Raw genomic sequence first — 16,548 nt, 5'->3', positions numbered from 1 at the left:
AGTTGGCTGGTACGATAAGATTATCTTCGCCTCTGTAGCGGTGGTGCCGGGAGACCCGATTATTCCTGCTGTGACAGTCGCCGCGGAGGTTTTTCGGATGGTTTAGGGTTGGAGCGGTAAGCGCGCGAAAGAGGGATGTTCGCTGCTGGCGTGTGGATGGGTAATTTGGGCGCTGTTGGTGGTTTTTCGCTATCGTGGGTTATGCGGCGTGAGGTCACGGTACTGCACGCTTGTCTCTTAGTCTGCAGTAGTCGCGTTTTCGGGTGGGGGATGGTTGCGTGTGCTCGACTCAGTATATCGCCGACGGAGGTTGTCAATGGAAGGGGTTGGCCCGTTGCGTTTGATGAGGTCGTCATAGCAATATCACCGAGCCAAGTGCGAAGGAGGGGATGAAGCTTGAAGATATTATGAAGTGGAATTTGTTTGTTGTTCGATCGCTATCATGCTGCCGCGGCACGCAATGCAGTACAGTATGTGTAAATGCTCAGTAAAACACCGCCCAATGCGTGTAACCATAAAAATGCAAGCCCGTGGTATACCAAAAACGCCTTCCAATGCTGGGTGTAAAGTCAAAAAGCCACCAACGCCGCGCAATGCTGCGTATCCAACCCCTACCCCATGATGCACCTTTTTCTCTATCCCGCCGTACTACCGTGCTACAAGATCGACTCTCCCGTTACCGAGTCAACTCGTGCTCTTGATTTTGATCGGGTCGATGACCTCCGGCGTTCTGCGCCGTCCTTGGGCTTCCTCGTCTTTGCGCGACGTAGCGCAGGAACATCCTCCTCTTCAGATTCGTCTACAGTGAACAGGTCTGGGCTGGGTTCTCTCCATGAGTGGCGATGACCCGATAGTGTGCGCGAGTACCGGCGACGGTTTTGCTGTTTGCGGGTCGCGAGATCCTGTGCGCGGCCTCGTGATGGTTCAGTGATTCTGATCCGTGGAGGGCTGAGCTGAGACACAACTTGTGGCGTGTCGTTCAGTCGATCGTCATCGAGCCCCATGAAAGACTCCTCCTCGTCCTCTTCGTAGATGGTAGGCGCGTGGTACTGAGTGTGGAGCTGGCTGTGGTTGTGCTTGACATATCGGGTCCACTTGTTGGCGAGGTTGGACTTGAACTTGGAAGACTTGGTGGTGCGCGGTCCTTCCTGGACGTCGATGCCTGCGCTCAGGGACAGCTCGTACGGGTCGTCAGCCTCGGTGATGGGTGGTGAGATGAAGTGCGAGAAGGGGTCTTCGTCGATGTCCGGAAGATCGTTTTCATTAGTGTCGTCGCTGCCGTTCTCGACCCATGGTGGGAAGGAGTAGGCGCGAGGGGTGCTTCGTAGATAGGAAGGCATTATTAAGAGGAAGTCCTTGAATTTCCGAAGGAGCGATGAACGTCGAACAGGCAGTGATGGCTTAGCGCTTGATTCAACCTTGACAAAGGCGATGTGACCGAGAATGGTGTTCGTTCCCCCGGCTCCTGGCCGGTCCTTCCTGAAACAGCAGCTCGCGAACGCTCGGTGAAGAGAGTTCACAAGTGGTGCTGGTAGGAGATTTTGGTGGTAGGTTCGCCAGTGGTGAGCGGCGCACGCAAGCTATATATGCGTGACTTTTGGGTAGGCGTCTGGAAGAGTCACGAGTGGGCGGCGTGGGAGAGGCGACGAATATGAGACAATGCGAGTGCTGCCTGGGGAGTGTTTGCCTGGGAGAGGGCAATGCAAGAAGCGACAGTTAGTAGGAACCGTGGTTTATCCTCCGCGAGATGTCTGGGTACGGGATGCATATTCTGGAGGATTCCTTGGGTACTTATGTTGACAGGCGAGCGAAGCAGCCGGAAGAGGAGCCCTGCATGTGCAGTGCATGCGCATTAGCGTGCGGTGTGGATGAGAAGCTTAGTGCAGCGTGAGCAGAATAGGTAAGGATCCCAGGGCGCAAAGGAATGGGTGACAGGCAGAGTGATGGCGGACGGGCCACATGAGATGGTTGGCGGCACACCATCTCGGTGTAGGATGACCTGCAGGCTGCACGCGCGCATTGGCCACTAGGTGTTGCGGACTCGACGGCCGTTAATGCAGGACTGACGATCCATGGAGTGCCGCTAGATATCAAACTATGGCCAGAGACTGAACAGCGCGATCGTGCAAATTGCAGCGAGCCGTCACGACGACTGGCGACACTAGGCGTCGAGGGTGGAGCCAAAGGCCCGAAGACACTACGCAGTCACGATACAGCGCTAGCGGCGGGGCAGATCACACCAGCATACCATCACAACCTCGACGTTCCCACTCAGCCTCATTTCAGGCTTGCCTCTTTTGGTCCATCATACACCCTCTTCTGCTCACACGCCGCTCGCTCGCGTCGCTGAGAGGCCACGACGGAACTGCTTAGAGTCCCGCTACATCCGCCCTGCCACGCTCGTCGTGAGCATGACGAGGCTGCTTGCGTGAACCTTTGTTCTGTGCCTGCAGCCGACGCTCGACTACACCGAACCCGGTGGCGTTCCTCCAGAAATGTTTCATCAAAAGGTCATGGATAGGGTTTCAGCTCCGTGGATGATTCAGCTGATGCGGCTCCAATACACCACACTGACAAACTACATTAACTTTGGATCACCGTGACAATTGCCACTATTGAAGCCTGGCACCGTGGTCTGCCTACACGGAGCATTACCCGTATCATTCGACAACCTGGGATAACGCGGCAGCACCTTCCGGCTCCACTATCCAGTTCTCCATTATTTTGAGATTTCTACTGTTTTCCCAGATTCCTCCTTACAACCGCGATACGGCCCGATTTTGCTTGGGCTCTACAAAAGATGGAATGACGTAGTTTCGCATACACACGACCCTCCTGTTGGGCTTTGTAATGTTACAGTCACCGTTTTCTGACGTTGCGGTCAACGTCGACGATAGTCGCACACTGTAGACGTGGGTAACGCGGTTCCCGGGCGCCAATTTGGGCGTGCGCCTCAATATCTGACTAAGAACTCTATCTCGCCCACCGCAGTGTCACCTGAACCCTGATGCCGCCTGACGAGTCGGAGTCGCCTGCGTTCTTGAATTTCAATGCGTCCCGCTCGCTAATGCTAGCAGACGAAGTCTTGGGAGCTCACGTTCAGCTCTCGAGACGAAGTTTTGTGCGCCTCATGGCTGTTCAAGTTCCAAATGATGTTCGGCGTGCACGAGTTTGTCGCGGTTGGGTATTCAAGAACACTACCTTGTTGGGTGGCTGGGGGCAGCTGCGACAATCTCGGCTCCTCTTTCCAGATGCTACCACAAGTCGCTTACGCCATTAATGAACTGCTTCGACACGGGATTGGACGCTTCTACAGTTTCTCTCCTAATGCGAACCAAACAACGTTCACGAATAGAAGCTCATTGTTTTCCTTCGAAGCGTGTAGTCTTCCCTGGCATGTCGGCTTCTAGGCGTTGTTATTCGCAGCGCTTCCTCCCTTGACTGCATCACGTCTTACCAGATCTGGTGGACTACAACACAGCATGCCCTAGTAGCGCTCTCTACGCAATTTGCTTTTTTCCATTCAAATCATTGGGTCCTTAGTCTACACAAATCGACCGATGCAGTGGCACGCGTACCGTGATCTACCACTCACCGCTGGGACGACCCCAGCAAGACTAGATTTCTTCACAACCCGTCTACATCCTCGCAGAGTCCGTCCCTCAACGTCCTTCACGATGCATCTCCAAAGCCATTCACCGCCCTACACCGCCCTTTCCGCCATGCCTTCCGCGATACGATCTACGAGGCGCGAGCGCCCGGGAGCTAAAGTCGCTCGCTAGCCTACAAATCCCCAGCAGGGATTCCCCAAACCGTCAGACCTGCATTTGTACCAAGGAAGAAACACCATACCTGTGGGTCTGCAACAACTCGGACGCTTTTGTTCCAGGTTTCTTGAAACAAACATCGGACCAGCATCGGTCCACCTCGGACTTTTTATGACGCGCGCCTACAGTTACGGGCTCGCGTTTCGGCGAGGCGACGAAAAGTTCGAACGAGATGATCATTGGCCGCCTGCCTCGTTTCGATTCCGTCTCCGTTCGTACATACGAGGCGCTCACCGCTGGTGTTCCTGCACCAAAGCCCGACACACCGTGCCGATAGCGACTTACATAGTGTTGAATGCCGGCATTTGTACCAGCGCTGACAGATTTCCAGTCGCCTTGACTGGATGCCGACGCCGGTGCCAGGGATCCTGTCTGTGGGGTGCATGGTTGAGATGAGCCCCGCCGTCTCTTCGAATTCTGCAACACCACGGACTCTGATCCGACTAATCGCCCCTCTCGATCCGAAATCTAGTTGAGATGCGCGCGCGTACTGCCTGCCCCTATACTCGCGCCCAATGCATGTCCTTGGTACAACGAGGCTCTCACCGACTACGTCACTTCCTACTCCTGTCTATGTTTGGGTATACTCTTCTCCGCGGGTCAATGCGATAGTAAGCGCTTCTGAGAAAGACTTCATCAAAATTACCCCGCTCCTCCCACACGGAAAAAAATTAATGGTGTACGCGTGTTCCGCGTGACACCATCGACATGGTGCGGGAATGCCGAGCCTGCAAGTAGTCAATCAGCTGCAATGGCAGAACAAACGTGAGGGCTGCAACAACCAGAGGAGACAAGGAAAAAGAAAAGGAGAATAAGCTTCGTCCTAAACGCTTCGTCGCAACATGTCGGAATCAGCACTTGCGTATGCCCATGCCCATTACCCCAGCTACGCCACCTGGCACACGCGTTGCACTCACGATCGTCGCGTTAAAACTCTTGTCTCTTTATTCTTTGCTCTTCGTACCCAATCACAAAAGCGCACGCAGACCCCCTCGTTCAAGAAACGCCGTCCCAAACGCCGCGATCAATGGGTATAGTACATGCCAGATGCTAAGATCCGATGCCAATCTCATATCCAAGCATCACCTCTGTTGATGCTCCCTCCCAGCCCCGATTTCCGCCCGTTGAGATCATGAAGTTGCACGTCGGGTCGAGGTATAGTTGCGATATGACGCCGGTGCGGTGTCCGGGGACAATGAAGAAGGGTGTAGCGGCCGCGCCGGCTTTCGGTCCCGCGTCGTTGTGGGCGAGGTCGTAGAGACGGAGGATGTCGTATGATGCGCTGGTACATGTTAGTGCTTGTCTCACGTCACGTCACGGCACGTATCTATGTGTGCGCGTGCGAGGGGGATGTGAGCTTACCAAATGAGATGTCGCCCATTGGGCATAGCCCGAACTGCGCTCACTGCACCACTGACGCTGGGGAACCGGAATGTGCGTCGCGGCTCTCGTAGACTCTTGTGCAGACTGTACTCGTCCACTGTTCCGTTTCGCCGGCCAGCGTAGATGAAGTTGCCGTCTGGTGACCAGCATGCGTTCATGCACCATGGTGGTGTGTTTCGCGGGGGTGTGATGCGTGCGACGGGGTTTGGTTGCCGGCGGTCCCAGATACGCAATGTGCCGTCCATTGACGCGTCCATAAAGGTCGTTTCAGATGAAGCAGGCTGCTCGGTCTGGTTTGCGGAAGTAGTCGTGGACTGTTCTAGATCCTCTCCATGGGGCAGGCCGTTGGAAGTGCCATTGAGCTGCGCATCTGTAGTTCCATTCGCTGCTGGTTGGTTATCAGCATCTACTGGGGGTTCCTTCGCTTGTTCCGCAGCTGGCTCCTCGGGTGCTTGTACAGGACCGCCCATGTCCATCATGTCCATGTCAGCATTGGCGTCGTCGTTGGCTTGTTGTATGCCGTTCGCGATGGCTCTGGAGAACTCGTCCTCGTCGTCGTCACCACCGAACGAAGGAAGAGTGGCCGAGAGGTTGTTTTCCTGGCCGTCGCCGAACAAAGAGTCCTGGTCCTTGTCTCCAAACAGCGAGTCGTCTGGAGATCCCTGGGCATCCTCAGCACCTTCTTCTTTGGGTATCACGGGCTTTATATCGGCGCCGTTCGCAAGGGCGCCGTTGGTTCGAGGTCGGGCGGAGTTGTTGGAGGAGAAGGTGCCGTTCGAGGTAGGAAGGGTTTCGGTATCCTGAGGTATAGGCAGGGTAGACATGGGACGTTGCTCGATTGCGGATATCTGTCCTCCGCTCGTCTCGAACTTCCTCTTAACGCTACCAGTGTTCAAGTCCCAGTCATTAATAGTCTTGTCCCAACTACCACTCAATACCGACGTCTCGTCCTGCGACAGTGTCAAGACCGACACGGCTGAGGTATGGTTCTTGAGTGTGTGTATTCGCGTTCCTTCCTGATGGCGCACCGACTGCAGGTTTATGCCTCCCGAGTCCAGACCCGACAACAGCCATAGCGCTTGGTGGTGTACTGCGAGCGAGTATACGGGGGACAAGCTCTCTGCTGCGGCGCTATCCTCATTCTCCCAGTATGAGAGAAGCACGCCCGCCTTGGTGACGGAATCGACGAAAGGATGTCGCTGGGCCACCGTCAGGGCAAGCTTGCCGTTGGCCGTGTCCACCCAATTGAACTTTCGTATGTAGCCGTCTGCGCCTCCGCTGAAGACCCATCGCATGTCCGGTGTGGCGGTGATGGCATTGATTGAGGTGCTATGCGGTGCGGCGATGGTGGGTATGATGTCGTATATAGGCGCATTCAAGGCCTCTTGTCGCACGCTCGGGTGGAAGGGCAGGTTTCCGAGCACGCCCGAAGCCGCCGCTCGAGGGCTGGGCGATGTGAGGGTGACGGAGGGGTTGCCGTCTGCTTGTCCAGCTGTGCCGCCATTGGATATGCTGTTGCGCGGTCGCTGCGAAGGGCTGTCGGGCTCGTCCTGGTCCTGGTCCTCATCGTCGTTGTCGTTGTCTCCGTCTGCATCGTCGTCGTCATTATCGCCGTCGTCTGCATCGTCGCCCTCTTCCTCCTCGTCTACATCCATGGCATCGTTCTCCTCCTGCTCATCTTCCTCCTCGGCGGAGCCTGTTGCGCGCGGTCAGCTGGCAGCTCCTCCGAGCGTCGTGGGGATATCTACTGGCGCCATTCTCGTAGTCGTCCTCCTCATTCATACTGTCTCCATGAGCATGGGCTAATTAGCACGTGCTCAGCGGATGCACTGCTACGTCGCGTCGAGTGGATGCGCCGATGTTCGCGTTGGGGACATGGATGAGGCTCGGCCTCGCGTCATTCTCCCGAACGACACCATTCCTGTTCGGGACTAGCCATTCCTGGAGCCAGCTGGTCCAAATGGCCTTCAACTCCCCGACCAGCACCTGTGCAACGTACAACCCCGACCCATTTTTATTGGCTGATATTGTACAGGTTTCTCTCCTTCTTTGGATGCTGACGGTTCGCCATAGACAGGGGTGAAATGGTGTAATCGCCACGCGCAGCAGCAGTGCCCACGATGAACGTTATCACACCAATACGTCCGTCTTCGTTTAAGGCGTCTTTTTCCGAAATTTTGCCATCCAGGACCATCGCAAAGTCTTCGCGAGATACACAGAACGTAAGAAAATAGACCTTTAAACTTCAACAATTGTCTACTTCGTTTTCCTTTGATGTCTTATCCAACCTGATTGAGAGACCCCATCGTCCTTACTATGGCCTCCGGTCCTGTCTCCTGGAATGCTTATGCCTAGAATGAGTATTGCTCTTGGCGTAAGAGTCCGCAGCCACCAGGCTGGCATCGGTGTTCAGCCTTTTTACCCCTACCTAAGTCTTTGCCTCCTCAATGATTTGGCCCCCGCACCTGTCGCGCTGGCTTACTCTGCGATATCTCGATAGGTTTCCCAAACAATGTTTTGTCATCTGATGGCTACCGGTCTTGTCCTCAGCCTTCTTAAGCATGGCAGATCCTCGTGCCCCGCTGTTGTTCTGATATCCCGTTGTTCTGGCCTCTCTTCTATGCGAACCCTCTTTCTTCCAGCCTCTTGTTATTCGATCGCTTCGATTTACTACTCATCATTTTGACATCCTGCGGAGTGTGATGGAGGATACTGCGCTCTTGATCGATCAGCGATCGTTGGTCTCCACCAAAGAGAGTGATGTTCACGAGCGCGATCTGGGACCTACGAAACCCACCGAAGGAGCCAAAATCGCTCTGAAGCGTGACTTTCCGTGGCTTGAGTTCATGTATCACACTGCAGTACTCGCCATAGTTGGTATCCTTCTGTGGATACACATCATCGGACTCTTTTGGAGGGATTTCAAGATCAAGAACCAGAAACGGCAGAACATGGAACTCCAGGCATTTCAGGTCGCGTCCAAGGCTCACGAGTTGCTGATGCTCGCATCACTATCCACGATTGTCTTTCACTACATGCGAAGACTGCTGGTCGGGCGAAACGGTATTCCCTTCGGACTAGTCAATGCACTTCATGTCACAGGCTCGCCCAGCATGCTGTTCAAGTGGTCATTCTGGGCGGGGTGGAGGCGTCACCTCCCATTCGGAGGCTTGTTGTTTCTCACCTGTATCTTTTCGCTGACTTTAGGACCGTCATCTGCGATCACGATGATTCCTTCGCTTGAGTGGTACGAGATGAAGAACGCTTTTCCAGCCAACGGCTCAACCGTCCTCTACAACGCAACTGCAGCCAAAATCTGGCCAACTGTCTTCAATAACTCAATGGACACAAACCAAACTGCTCGTTGCCTCCAAGATCCATTCAAGTCACCATTAAACCTATACTGCCCGTCGGCAGGGTTCATCGATATCTATAAATGGGTATTTATCTCCAGTTTTTCCGACATAATATGTATTCAATGCTGAAACTATTCAGTTTATCAGTTTCACGAAGACTGGATCACGCGATGACTTGCTCTTCACAGACCTACGTGCGAGCAGCGTTCAACGGAAGGTCTCCATCAAGACTGGCAATGACCCAGAGGGCGGCTGGGCCTACACCACCGTCGTCACAGAGCTGAGCTCGAGAACACTCGGTACATTTTATAACTATGCAACACACAACAATGCCGGCGGTACTAGAGACATGGCATATCCCCGATTGCGCATCGTAACGGACACTCCAATACACCAGCCCATCGTCTATGTGAAGTGTAGCCTCTCTATATGGACCCAAGTCCCGGATCGACTACGTGTCCCATTTCCGAACATCGATAGGTCACAGGCATGGGGGCAGGAGGCATTGCATCCCGAAGCTGAGACAAAATACGCCAGGCCTAACGATACCATCTTTGATCGGCTACCGAGTGAGAACGCGAGGTTCAAATGGTACAAAAGCAACAACGGGGATTTGCCATCATCGCTACTTGCGTTGGCAATCATCCCTGTCTCGGCCAAAAACTCTACAAAAGACAGATACCCATCCACTGCCACTGTGGCATGCTCAACTGATGCAAGGTGGGTCTCTAGCGATGCATATTACCAGCCCAAGAACTCGACCACTGTCTCGAGCAACGTTTCTGATGCACTCTCCGAGACCGAATGGAAACCCGAAAAAGCACTCCTCACCAAGTTGGGCATATCAGAAAACCCGCTCGACCTGAGGCTCGACTGGGCGCATTTTCTGAACCGAAAACAAAGCGAATGGCTAGCCGACAACTCTTCCTCCAGTATTAGTGGCATGGCCCGGTTCCTCAATACTGCCATCATCCGCCCTAAACAAGAAGAGAACAGAATTACGGCGTTCTATGCGCCTAATATGACTACCCCAGACACGGGCGGCGCATTCGAAGAGGCAATAGCGATGCTGGTGGGAACCGTGCTTGTAGACGGCATAGCGCGAAGCACCTCTAGATTATCCTCTTTCGTCAAAACTAACGCCACCGCTGACGTGGTAACAAGACTTGAAACCTTCCTTCCCTCAGGTGAAAGGCTTTTCAAGTGGAATCCAGACAGCTACGTTCCCGGTTTCTATTCAGTTCGCATCACACTCGATTCTTACGGATACGGATACGGACTCCAGAACACAGCCGTCTGGGCAGCCATGATTGTCCTGCTGCTCTTTGCGCTGATGTTGATTGTGCACATAGCATTTGTAGGCTATTCTGTCGCTAGGGGACGGTACTACGGTGGCGAGTGCTGGGAGGACGTAGCGGAGCTTATCGCGTTGGCCATGAATTCGGCGCCGAGCGAGAAGTTGTACGGCACGAGTGCGGGTGTGGAGCGCGTCGATACATGGAGGAGTTTGGTCAGGATCCAGGAGACAGGCGACCAACACCTGGAATTGTGTGTCGTGGATGGACAGCAGGAGGATGGAGAGACGGCTAAGATCGGGAAGAAGTATTTGTAACCAGAGTGTTTGCTCGTATTTAGGTCGACACGACAACGTAGCTGAGACCTAGATGCACTAGCCATTGACAGTGGTATATTCTGGGTTTGTTTAATTGGATGTATCGTCGCGAAGTAGTTTAGAGATCAAGGGTTTGCAGCCACAATCGGAGACGCGACACGAAATAGTAATTGAATGGTTTGGGCGGAGTTCCTTTCTGGTACTCCGACGTGAAGTTTTCATAAGTAGAAAGTTCTTATTTATATTGAGGATATGAGCGTCAGTGGATATAGCTCCAACCTTTTATCGGCAAGATGAGGAGATCGAGCGTCTGGGTCTGCTGGTATGGATGGTGATCGCAGAGTCCCACTTCCAATATCACGGTGCAGCACCGGGATAGCCGATATGTTGATCCTGACGGCTCGCTGCGATAGTTATTTTTGACACCAACGAAAAGACGTATTGTCTGAGTAAGGAAAATGTGGCGACCGTCGGCACTTACAGCAAGTTCTTGCGAATGCGAAGTTGCTTGACTCAAGTAGTAGGCGTGTCAACGCATGGGGCCGCTTCCCCGAACTTGCGGGTTCAGGCCGCCAGCGAGGCTGATCGGCCAGCGGCCCCCATGGCCATGAGGCAGCCTGGCGACCTGTCTTTGGGTTTGAAATTTGCGGCTGAGTTCAGTGCGACAGAGCTTGTACCAGTTGGTGTTTCTAAACATTGAGGAGAGAAGAAAGGCGATGTTGATGAGATGTCGGTAAAGAGCTGCAGAGCCGCAGAGCCGCGCAGGATGCGGGCACCCGCAGACACCCCGCTTAAACTGCCTAAGGCCTCTGCAGAATCATCCAGCGCGTAACTCATCGTTTGGAAACACATGGTGCACGGTGATATGGACTATGGGAGCACTTGTAAGTTCGACCGGTGAGAGCGTCGTGCTCGTGGTTCTACCTAGGAGGCAAATGATGACATGCCGCCTCGCCACTCCACGCTTATTGTGCCGCAACATAGGCATACGCCTCATGCTCCTTACATTTCAGCAACCCCAACTCCTTCAACCACTCAAAAAGGATCGCGATGCCGGTTCTCAAGCTTGTGCCACGTTCCACGTCTGTTGCACTGCCCTACGCGCCGAGGCATGGTTGGTCCAGAGCGGCGTGATTGGATTCCCGACCCATAATCCTGTAGCCGCCGAAGGCACCTCTTGCATGGTTTCATAGCCAGGCTGGTGCGGCGATCATGCAGCCTTCACGACTGCGCCGCAATATTTGCTCCGACATGTACTGCATATGCCCGAAACTTGTACTCTGGGACAGAGTACTAACTCCCACATCCTCTCACGTTCTGCGTGTGTGCGAAACGTCAAGTGACTCCCTCAACCATGGCGACACCCACACCATCCCCCACATCGAAACATTTCAACCTAACGACCACTCAAGAGGAGAATGCAATCGAAACGGACCTGGCCCTTCCTGGCATCAAGCGTGGTATTGCCATTGGAGTAGCGTGTTCCGTATCGATTGTCGTTATCGCCATTCTTGCTTTCTTTGCGATCAGACGAAGGAACCGTGTGCTGGCTCGGAGAGCACAGCTCCAGACCACGAAGAGAAAGTCGATGGATGCCGAAGCAGGACCACAGGAGAAAGCTTGGTATTCTACACCCGCGTCATCACCACCGCTGCCAACACCACCACCGCTGCTTGTTGAAGCCGATGCTCGGATTATCTACGAACTGGATGCAGGCCAGATACCAGAACTGCACGGCGATACTGCTGCGCAAGAAGTAGAGGGAAATAGCAACATTCACGCCACGTCAGAAGCGGAAGAACTGTACGTTCGGAAGCTTGAGCAATGGAGGACTTGGAGCATGGCACTGGAGCCGGATACAGGGACTCATACCACCGAACCCGTGCGTGCTCCCGTACCGCTACTCATGGTTTCACCACCTGAGGCTTCTCCTGGTGGAGTCTCGCCTTTGCAGCGCTTGTCGAGGGACTACACCCCGCAGGACGGCTCGCCAGTATCACCGCCTCCAAATGTCCATTTTCCATCGGGTCATCGCGAGTACACCAACCATTGAGAGAGAGAAAATTCCAAGGTTGGCTTCCCCGCTAGGAGAGCGCGAAAAATATATTCTGATTCGTAACGACATAAGATGCTAGCGGACCGTCAACACGACGCTTTCTTATCCTCGATACTCTTCGAATCGACGTGGTACTGGTCGTCTTCGTCATCGATTGGCGAGTCCGGGAAGAGCCGCTCCCCAGTGCCTTTCTTTTCGTCGTTTGGAAGGACTTCGGAACCTGGTAATTCTGCAGCAAAGAGTCGACGGTCACCAACGGCCTCCACGGGAACAACAGGACTGGCGAGTTCAGAAGCGCTCTTCTCGCTATTACACCCAGCCTCCATCTCCGCTGGCCCGAGGGCTCCACATTCGCTCCCCTTTGTCGCATTCTCCAAGTCGTACGAACTTTGTGACAGGGTGCTCTTCCGGCGTATTCCAGCTCGCCTTCGACGCACGCAAAACCAGCCGCCTAGTAGAAGTAGTATGACAGCAACGGCGACTGCTGCGCCGATACCAGCGCTCGCGCCAACGCCCAGACCGCCATTTCCGGATTCTAGAACTGCGGGCGCTGAAGCAGAGGCTTGCGTCGAGGTTGAAGAAGGAAGAGAGGTTTGTGAAGATTGTGATGCATCGGCCGGTGATGGTCTCCCAGGAGGACCCGGTGTTGGCGGCGTTGGAGTTGGAGCAGGTGCAGTTGAGCTCACGTCGTCATCGTCATCATCGTCCCTGTCCTTGCGGTCTTTCTCTGTCTCAGTCGGGAGCGGCACAGTCGGATCTGTGGATGTCGACATGGCGGATATCACGATGGTAAACGTATAGTAAGAAGACTGCCAGAGCGCACGGCGACAGTTGTACAATAATGTGAGCTTCTAGTGACCAATTTTGAGATAATCTCCAAAATAATTTGCACTTGCTACACCCCACTTACATATGAACATCAATGTCCCAGGACAATGGGCATCGACGACGACACCTCATCCATGTTTTCGCGTTCAAGCATCGGCAGAGTCGCGGCACCCATCGCTCATTCGCAGACGGTCCTAATAGCGCGTCGATTCCGCCGGCTCAGCCTCGTCTCCTCACGAAAACTTCGGTCAATTGTCATCTTGGCCTTACCTGCTACAGGCCTGACTTTTCCGTGCCTTGATGTTGGGTCTCGATAGGCCAATGACTTTGATGCTCCCATGTAAGATGGGAGACGCGTCCATCGGGGCTCCGCTGTGCTGTCGAGTTCGCCAAGCTGCGGAGGCCATCGCCGCGTAGTCATCAACTACCGATCCATTCGACCAAAGTTTGGAATTGTCTTGCCCTTAGAATGAATATCATTTCTGCGTGGCGACTTTTGTGTAGTGGTGTGCTTCGGGCTGCGCACAGTAGGTATGTATGTATGCAGGAGCTCCTGAGAACTAAGGAAAATTCACGGGCCAGCCGCTACATCATGCAGGGCTAATGACATTGACCCAGGAACTGGAATTGTCGATGCTGGGCCTAAGTCGAAAGTTTTGCCATTCATGGACAAGCCGCTGCACAACACGTGGGGTCTCAGGCATCGCTAGGTATGATCACGCCGATTAGGTTCACGATATTGGGTTCATGGAAATGCGCGCAAATTGCCATGAGATGTATGACACCTATCTCTTTAGAGGAAAAACAGCGACCTGACGGCGAGGAGATGGTTCGAGTCAGTGCTGCGAAGCGTGTGCGATCCACATGTCGGCGCCATCGGAAGCGAGTCCGTCCCGTCCGCGGTGTCCCCTCCAGCCTCCCCGCCCCATCGCGTTGCACGCCGTTCAACGTGCCTCGACGCCGTCGCTCGCTCTATGCAAATGCTCCTCCTCTCAACCGATCATACAAACCGAATGCTGCCCAAGCAAGAAAATCAGCGAAATCTTTGACGCCGCGCGTCTGACTGGACTCTGGACCGGGCTACAGACTGCAGCTCTCGCAATCGCTTTGCGGGACGCATCTACTGTGAGATTTTACGGTACACCCAAAGTTTTGAGTACATTAGCACGTGGTCTATGTACAGGGACAGATGCCTCGGGATGCTGCTGATTCGCTATTGCTGTCTGAGTAAGCAGGGGCCATGGAAAGTATCACTACCACCGTAGTGCCCGCGGAACAAAGCCGGTCGAGAACTCCTAGGGGGAAGAAACTAGATCGACATGAATTATACTTTCAGCCATCCCCAAGGCAGTCATCATTACCGCATAGGATATTGTGCCATCTCGAGAGCACGGTGGACTAAGATCGATCTTTGGCGGTGCGCCCATACACTTGCATCAGCTTCTTCCGCGGGATGAATGCCACAGGGTCTCTTCCGTGGCCTACAAGCATGCTATCAATCTGATAGACTCTGGTGCGGCTCCTCTGGATGGTCGATCAGCTAGATTGGTGCCTGCGCCTGCCCTTGCAGGTGATGGGGACGAAGAGGCCGTCAGCTAGCGCAGAGCGGCACACCCGCACTTCTTCAATAGCGCGACATTTGAATGGGGAATCCCTTCGATAATCGTCTGAGTAATTGCATGTTGAAGAGGTGATCTGGCGACACAGAACCATACAATGGCAGAGGTTGGCAGAGAACCATGATACGTCGACGGCGCGCCTGGAACCAAACACCAGAGATCCAAAGGTCTGGAAGGAATGTTGTTTTTCGTTCCGGATTGCATGTTCTGGCATTAAGAGCTAGCTTCGCACGTCAGTTAGGGTTACCGGTCTGATGGAAGAGTCTAATACTACCGCCCAAAGTCCTGACGAAAGACGCCACACAACGGCTGACCGAGAGATAATAAGGGGATCCACCGGGTCTATTGCGCATTCATCGTGCATATCCCACAGGCCACTCGCCCCCGTAAGACTACGCCGGTTGCGGCCCGACCTCTACGTGGATTCATATGCCTTCGGGCTCCTCTACACAGATTGTTGCGGATCTTACCTTCATTTCACATTGAAACCACTGAGACCTTGCATTATGGCAAGCCAGAACTCCAACCCCAACGCAGACCCTGTCTTCTTCGGTGGCATAGAAGTCGACATCACCCAATTCGATTTCAGCGACCATACTTCGAAGGTCAACAGTCTTACGATAACATGCGCAGTCTTCATCGCTCTGGTGGTGTTGACTGTCGGTCTCCGCCTCTTCGCAAGAGCGAAATACGTCGGCCATATCTTCATAGACGATTGTACGGGCCAACCTATTCCCTCACAAAGGTCCCAGCTGATATATGACAGTCCTTATCATTTGCGCGGCCATCTTCACTGTTGCTCTGGCTGCAGTGTGTATCGCTGGTAAGCAGCAAGTATTTCGAGTGTGGAATCCAGCTAACGATATGTTAGCGACCCAATATGGCCTCGGGCGACACATTTGGCTCCTACCCATGTTGACACTCTTCGACACTTTGAAGGACTGTATATTGGTAGGTGCCAAGCTTTCATTGGGTGTCGTATTATGGATATGGCGATCGTCATGAATGTTGAAAATGGGCTTATTGAGCTGTCACAACTAACGCGCTATAGTATCTCTTCATCTGCCAAATCCTATACGCCTTTGCTATTGCGTTGACGAAGATCGCCATCATATCGTCGTACCTGCGTTTCATCCACGACAAGACCTTCCGCATCTGGATGTACGCGATATCTGTGTGCATCGTCGGTCTATGGATTTCGGGTAAGACAAGCCACAGTTACCGACACGTGACATGTGCTGAAGTACTGTTAGGAATCTTCGTCACCATCTTCCAATGCCGTCCGGTCCAAGGAGCGTGGGACTTCACCCTCGAACCAGTGTGCGTCGACTACGTCACCTATCTATACGCCAGCTCCGCCGTTAATGTCGCGACGGATCTCCTCCTTTGCGCGTTACCTATACCTCATATTTGGAGGCTGAACATGCCAAAAAGGCAACGAATCGTTCTCTGTGTGCTACTGGCAGGAGGTGCAAGGTATGTGTAGACGGCAGGTCATCGAACTTCGCTGACGTTTGATAGCGCAAGCATATTGGGCATTGTCCGTATTGCCTTCTTGGATCGTTTACGCGTCCTGGATGTTACCTGTAAGTATTCCTTCGGTTTGAGGATCATGATGGAGGGTGTCTTTGGATGCAGTAAGCAGAGCACGAACTGCTATACCTGCCACCAACAGAAATTGCATTGATGTCGGCTATTCCACTCGAACATGAGAGCTAACAAATATACAGATCAGAGTGTCGAGTGCGTAATTATGTCGGTAGGCGAGTGCAGTCTGGGAATCATCTCCGTCAGCATCGCTGCTCTTCGTCCAATGGCACGGCAGTTCTTCCCCAACGCGATGCGAAACTCTCCCTCTTCCTCGTCC

General features: G+C 53.6%; 5 protein-coding genes across 5 annotated transcripts; 2 read left to right on the top strand and 3 right to left on the bottom strand.

Annotated features, from left to right (window-relative positions):
- Window positions 1-656: 656 nt before the first annotated feature.
- J4E87_001015 (uncharacterized protein) lies at window positions 657-1,340 on the bottom strand (the record flags this gene model as incomplete). The annotated part of the gene is made up of 1 exon (XM_049372665.1): window positions 657-1,340. The coding sequence occupies one exon, from the start codon at window positions 1,338-1,340 to the stop codon at window positions 657-659; it is 684 nt and encodes a 227-aa protein (XP_049237323.1).
- A 3,537-nt stretch (window positions 1,341-4,877) lies between these two features.
- J4E87_001014 (uncharacterized protein) lies at window positions 4,878-6,992 on the bottom strand (the record flags this gene model as incomplete). Its single annotated transcript, XM_049372664.1, has 3 exons — window positions 4,878-5,109; window positions 5,190-6,906; window positions 6,959-6,992. The coding sequence occupies 3 exons, from the start codon at window positions 6,990-6,992 to the stop codon at window positions 4,878-4,880; spliced, it is 1,983 nt and encodes a 660-aa protein (XP_049237322.1).
- Window positions 6,993-8,437: 1,445 nt separating this feature from the next.
- Window positions 8,438-10,178, top strand: J4E87_001013 (uncharacterized protein; the record flags this gene model as incomplete). The annotated part of the gene is made up of 2 exons (XM_049372663.1): window positions 8,438-8,650; window positions 8,706-10,178. The coding sequence occupies 2 exons, from the start codon at window positions 8,438-8,440 to the stop codon at window positions 10,176-10,178; spliced, it is 1,686 nt and encodes a 561-aa protein (XP_049237321.1).
- A 2,142-nt stretch (window positions 10,179-12,320) lies between these two features.
- Window positions 12,321-13,007, bottom strand: J4E87_001012 (uncharacterized protein; the record flags this gene model as incomplete). The annotated part of the gene is made up of 1 exon (XM_049372662.1): window positions 12,321-13,007. One exon carries the CDS (start codon window positions 13,005-13,007, stop codon window positions 12,321-12,323), a length of 687 nt encoding a protein of 228 aa, XP_049237320.1.
- A 2,180-nt stretch (window positions 13,008-15,187) lies between these two features.
- J4E87_001011 (uncharacterized protein) lies at window positions 15,188-16,167 on the top strand (the record flags this gene model as incomplete). Its single annotated transcript, XM_049372661.1, has 4 exons — window positions 15,188-15,398; window positions 15,448-15,504; window positions 15,553-15,632; window positions 15,733-16,167. 4 exons carry the CDS (start codon window positions 15,188-15,190, stop codon window positions 16,165-16,167), a joined length of 783 nt encoding a protein of 260 aa, XP_049237319.1.
- Window positions 16,168-16,548: the final 381 nt, after the last annotated feature.

Source organism: Alternaria ethzedia (assembly GCF_023757985.1).
Source record: "Alternaria ethzedia strain BMP 0044 chromosome Unknown scaffold_2, whole genome shotgun sequence".
In the NCBI taxonomy this organism is placed as follows: domain Eukaryota; kingdom Fungi; phylum Ascomycota; class Dothideomycetes; order Pleosporales; family Pleosporaceae; genus Alternaria; species Alternaria ethzedia.
Note: the sequence above shows the minus strand (reverse complement) of the source record. Positions and strands in the feature narration are given on the sequence as shown.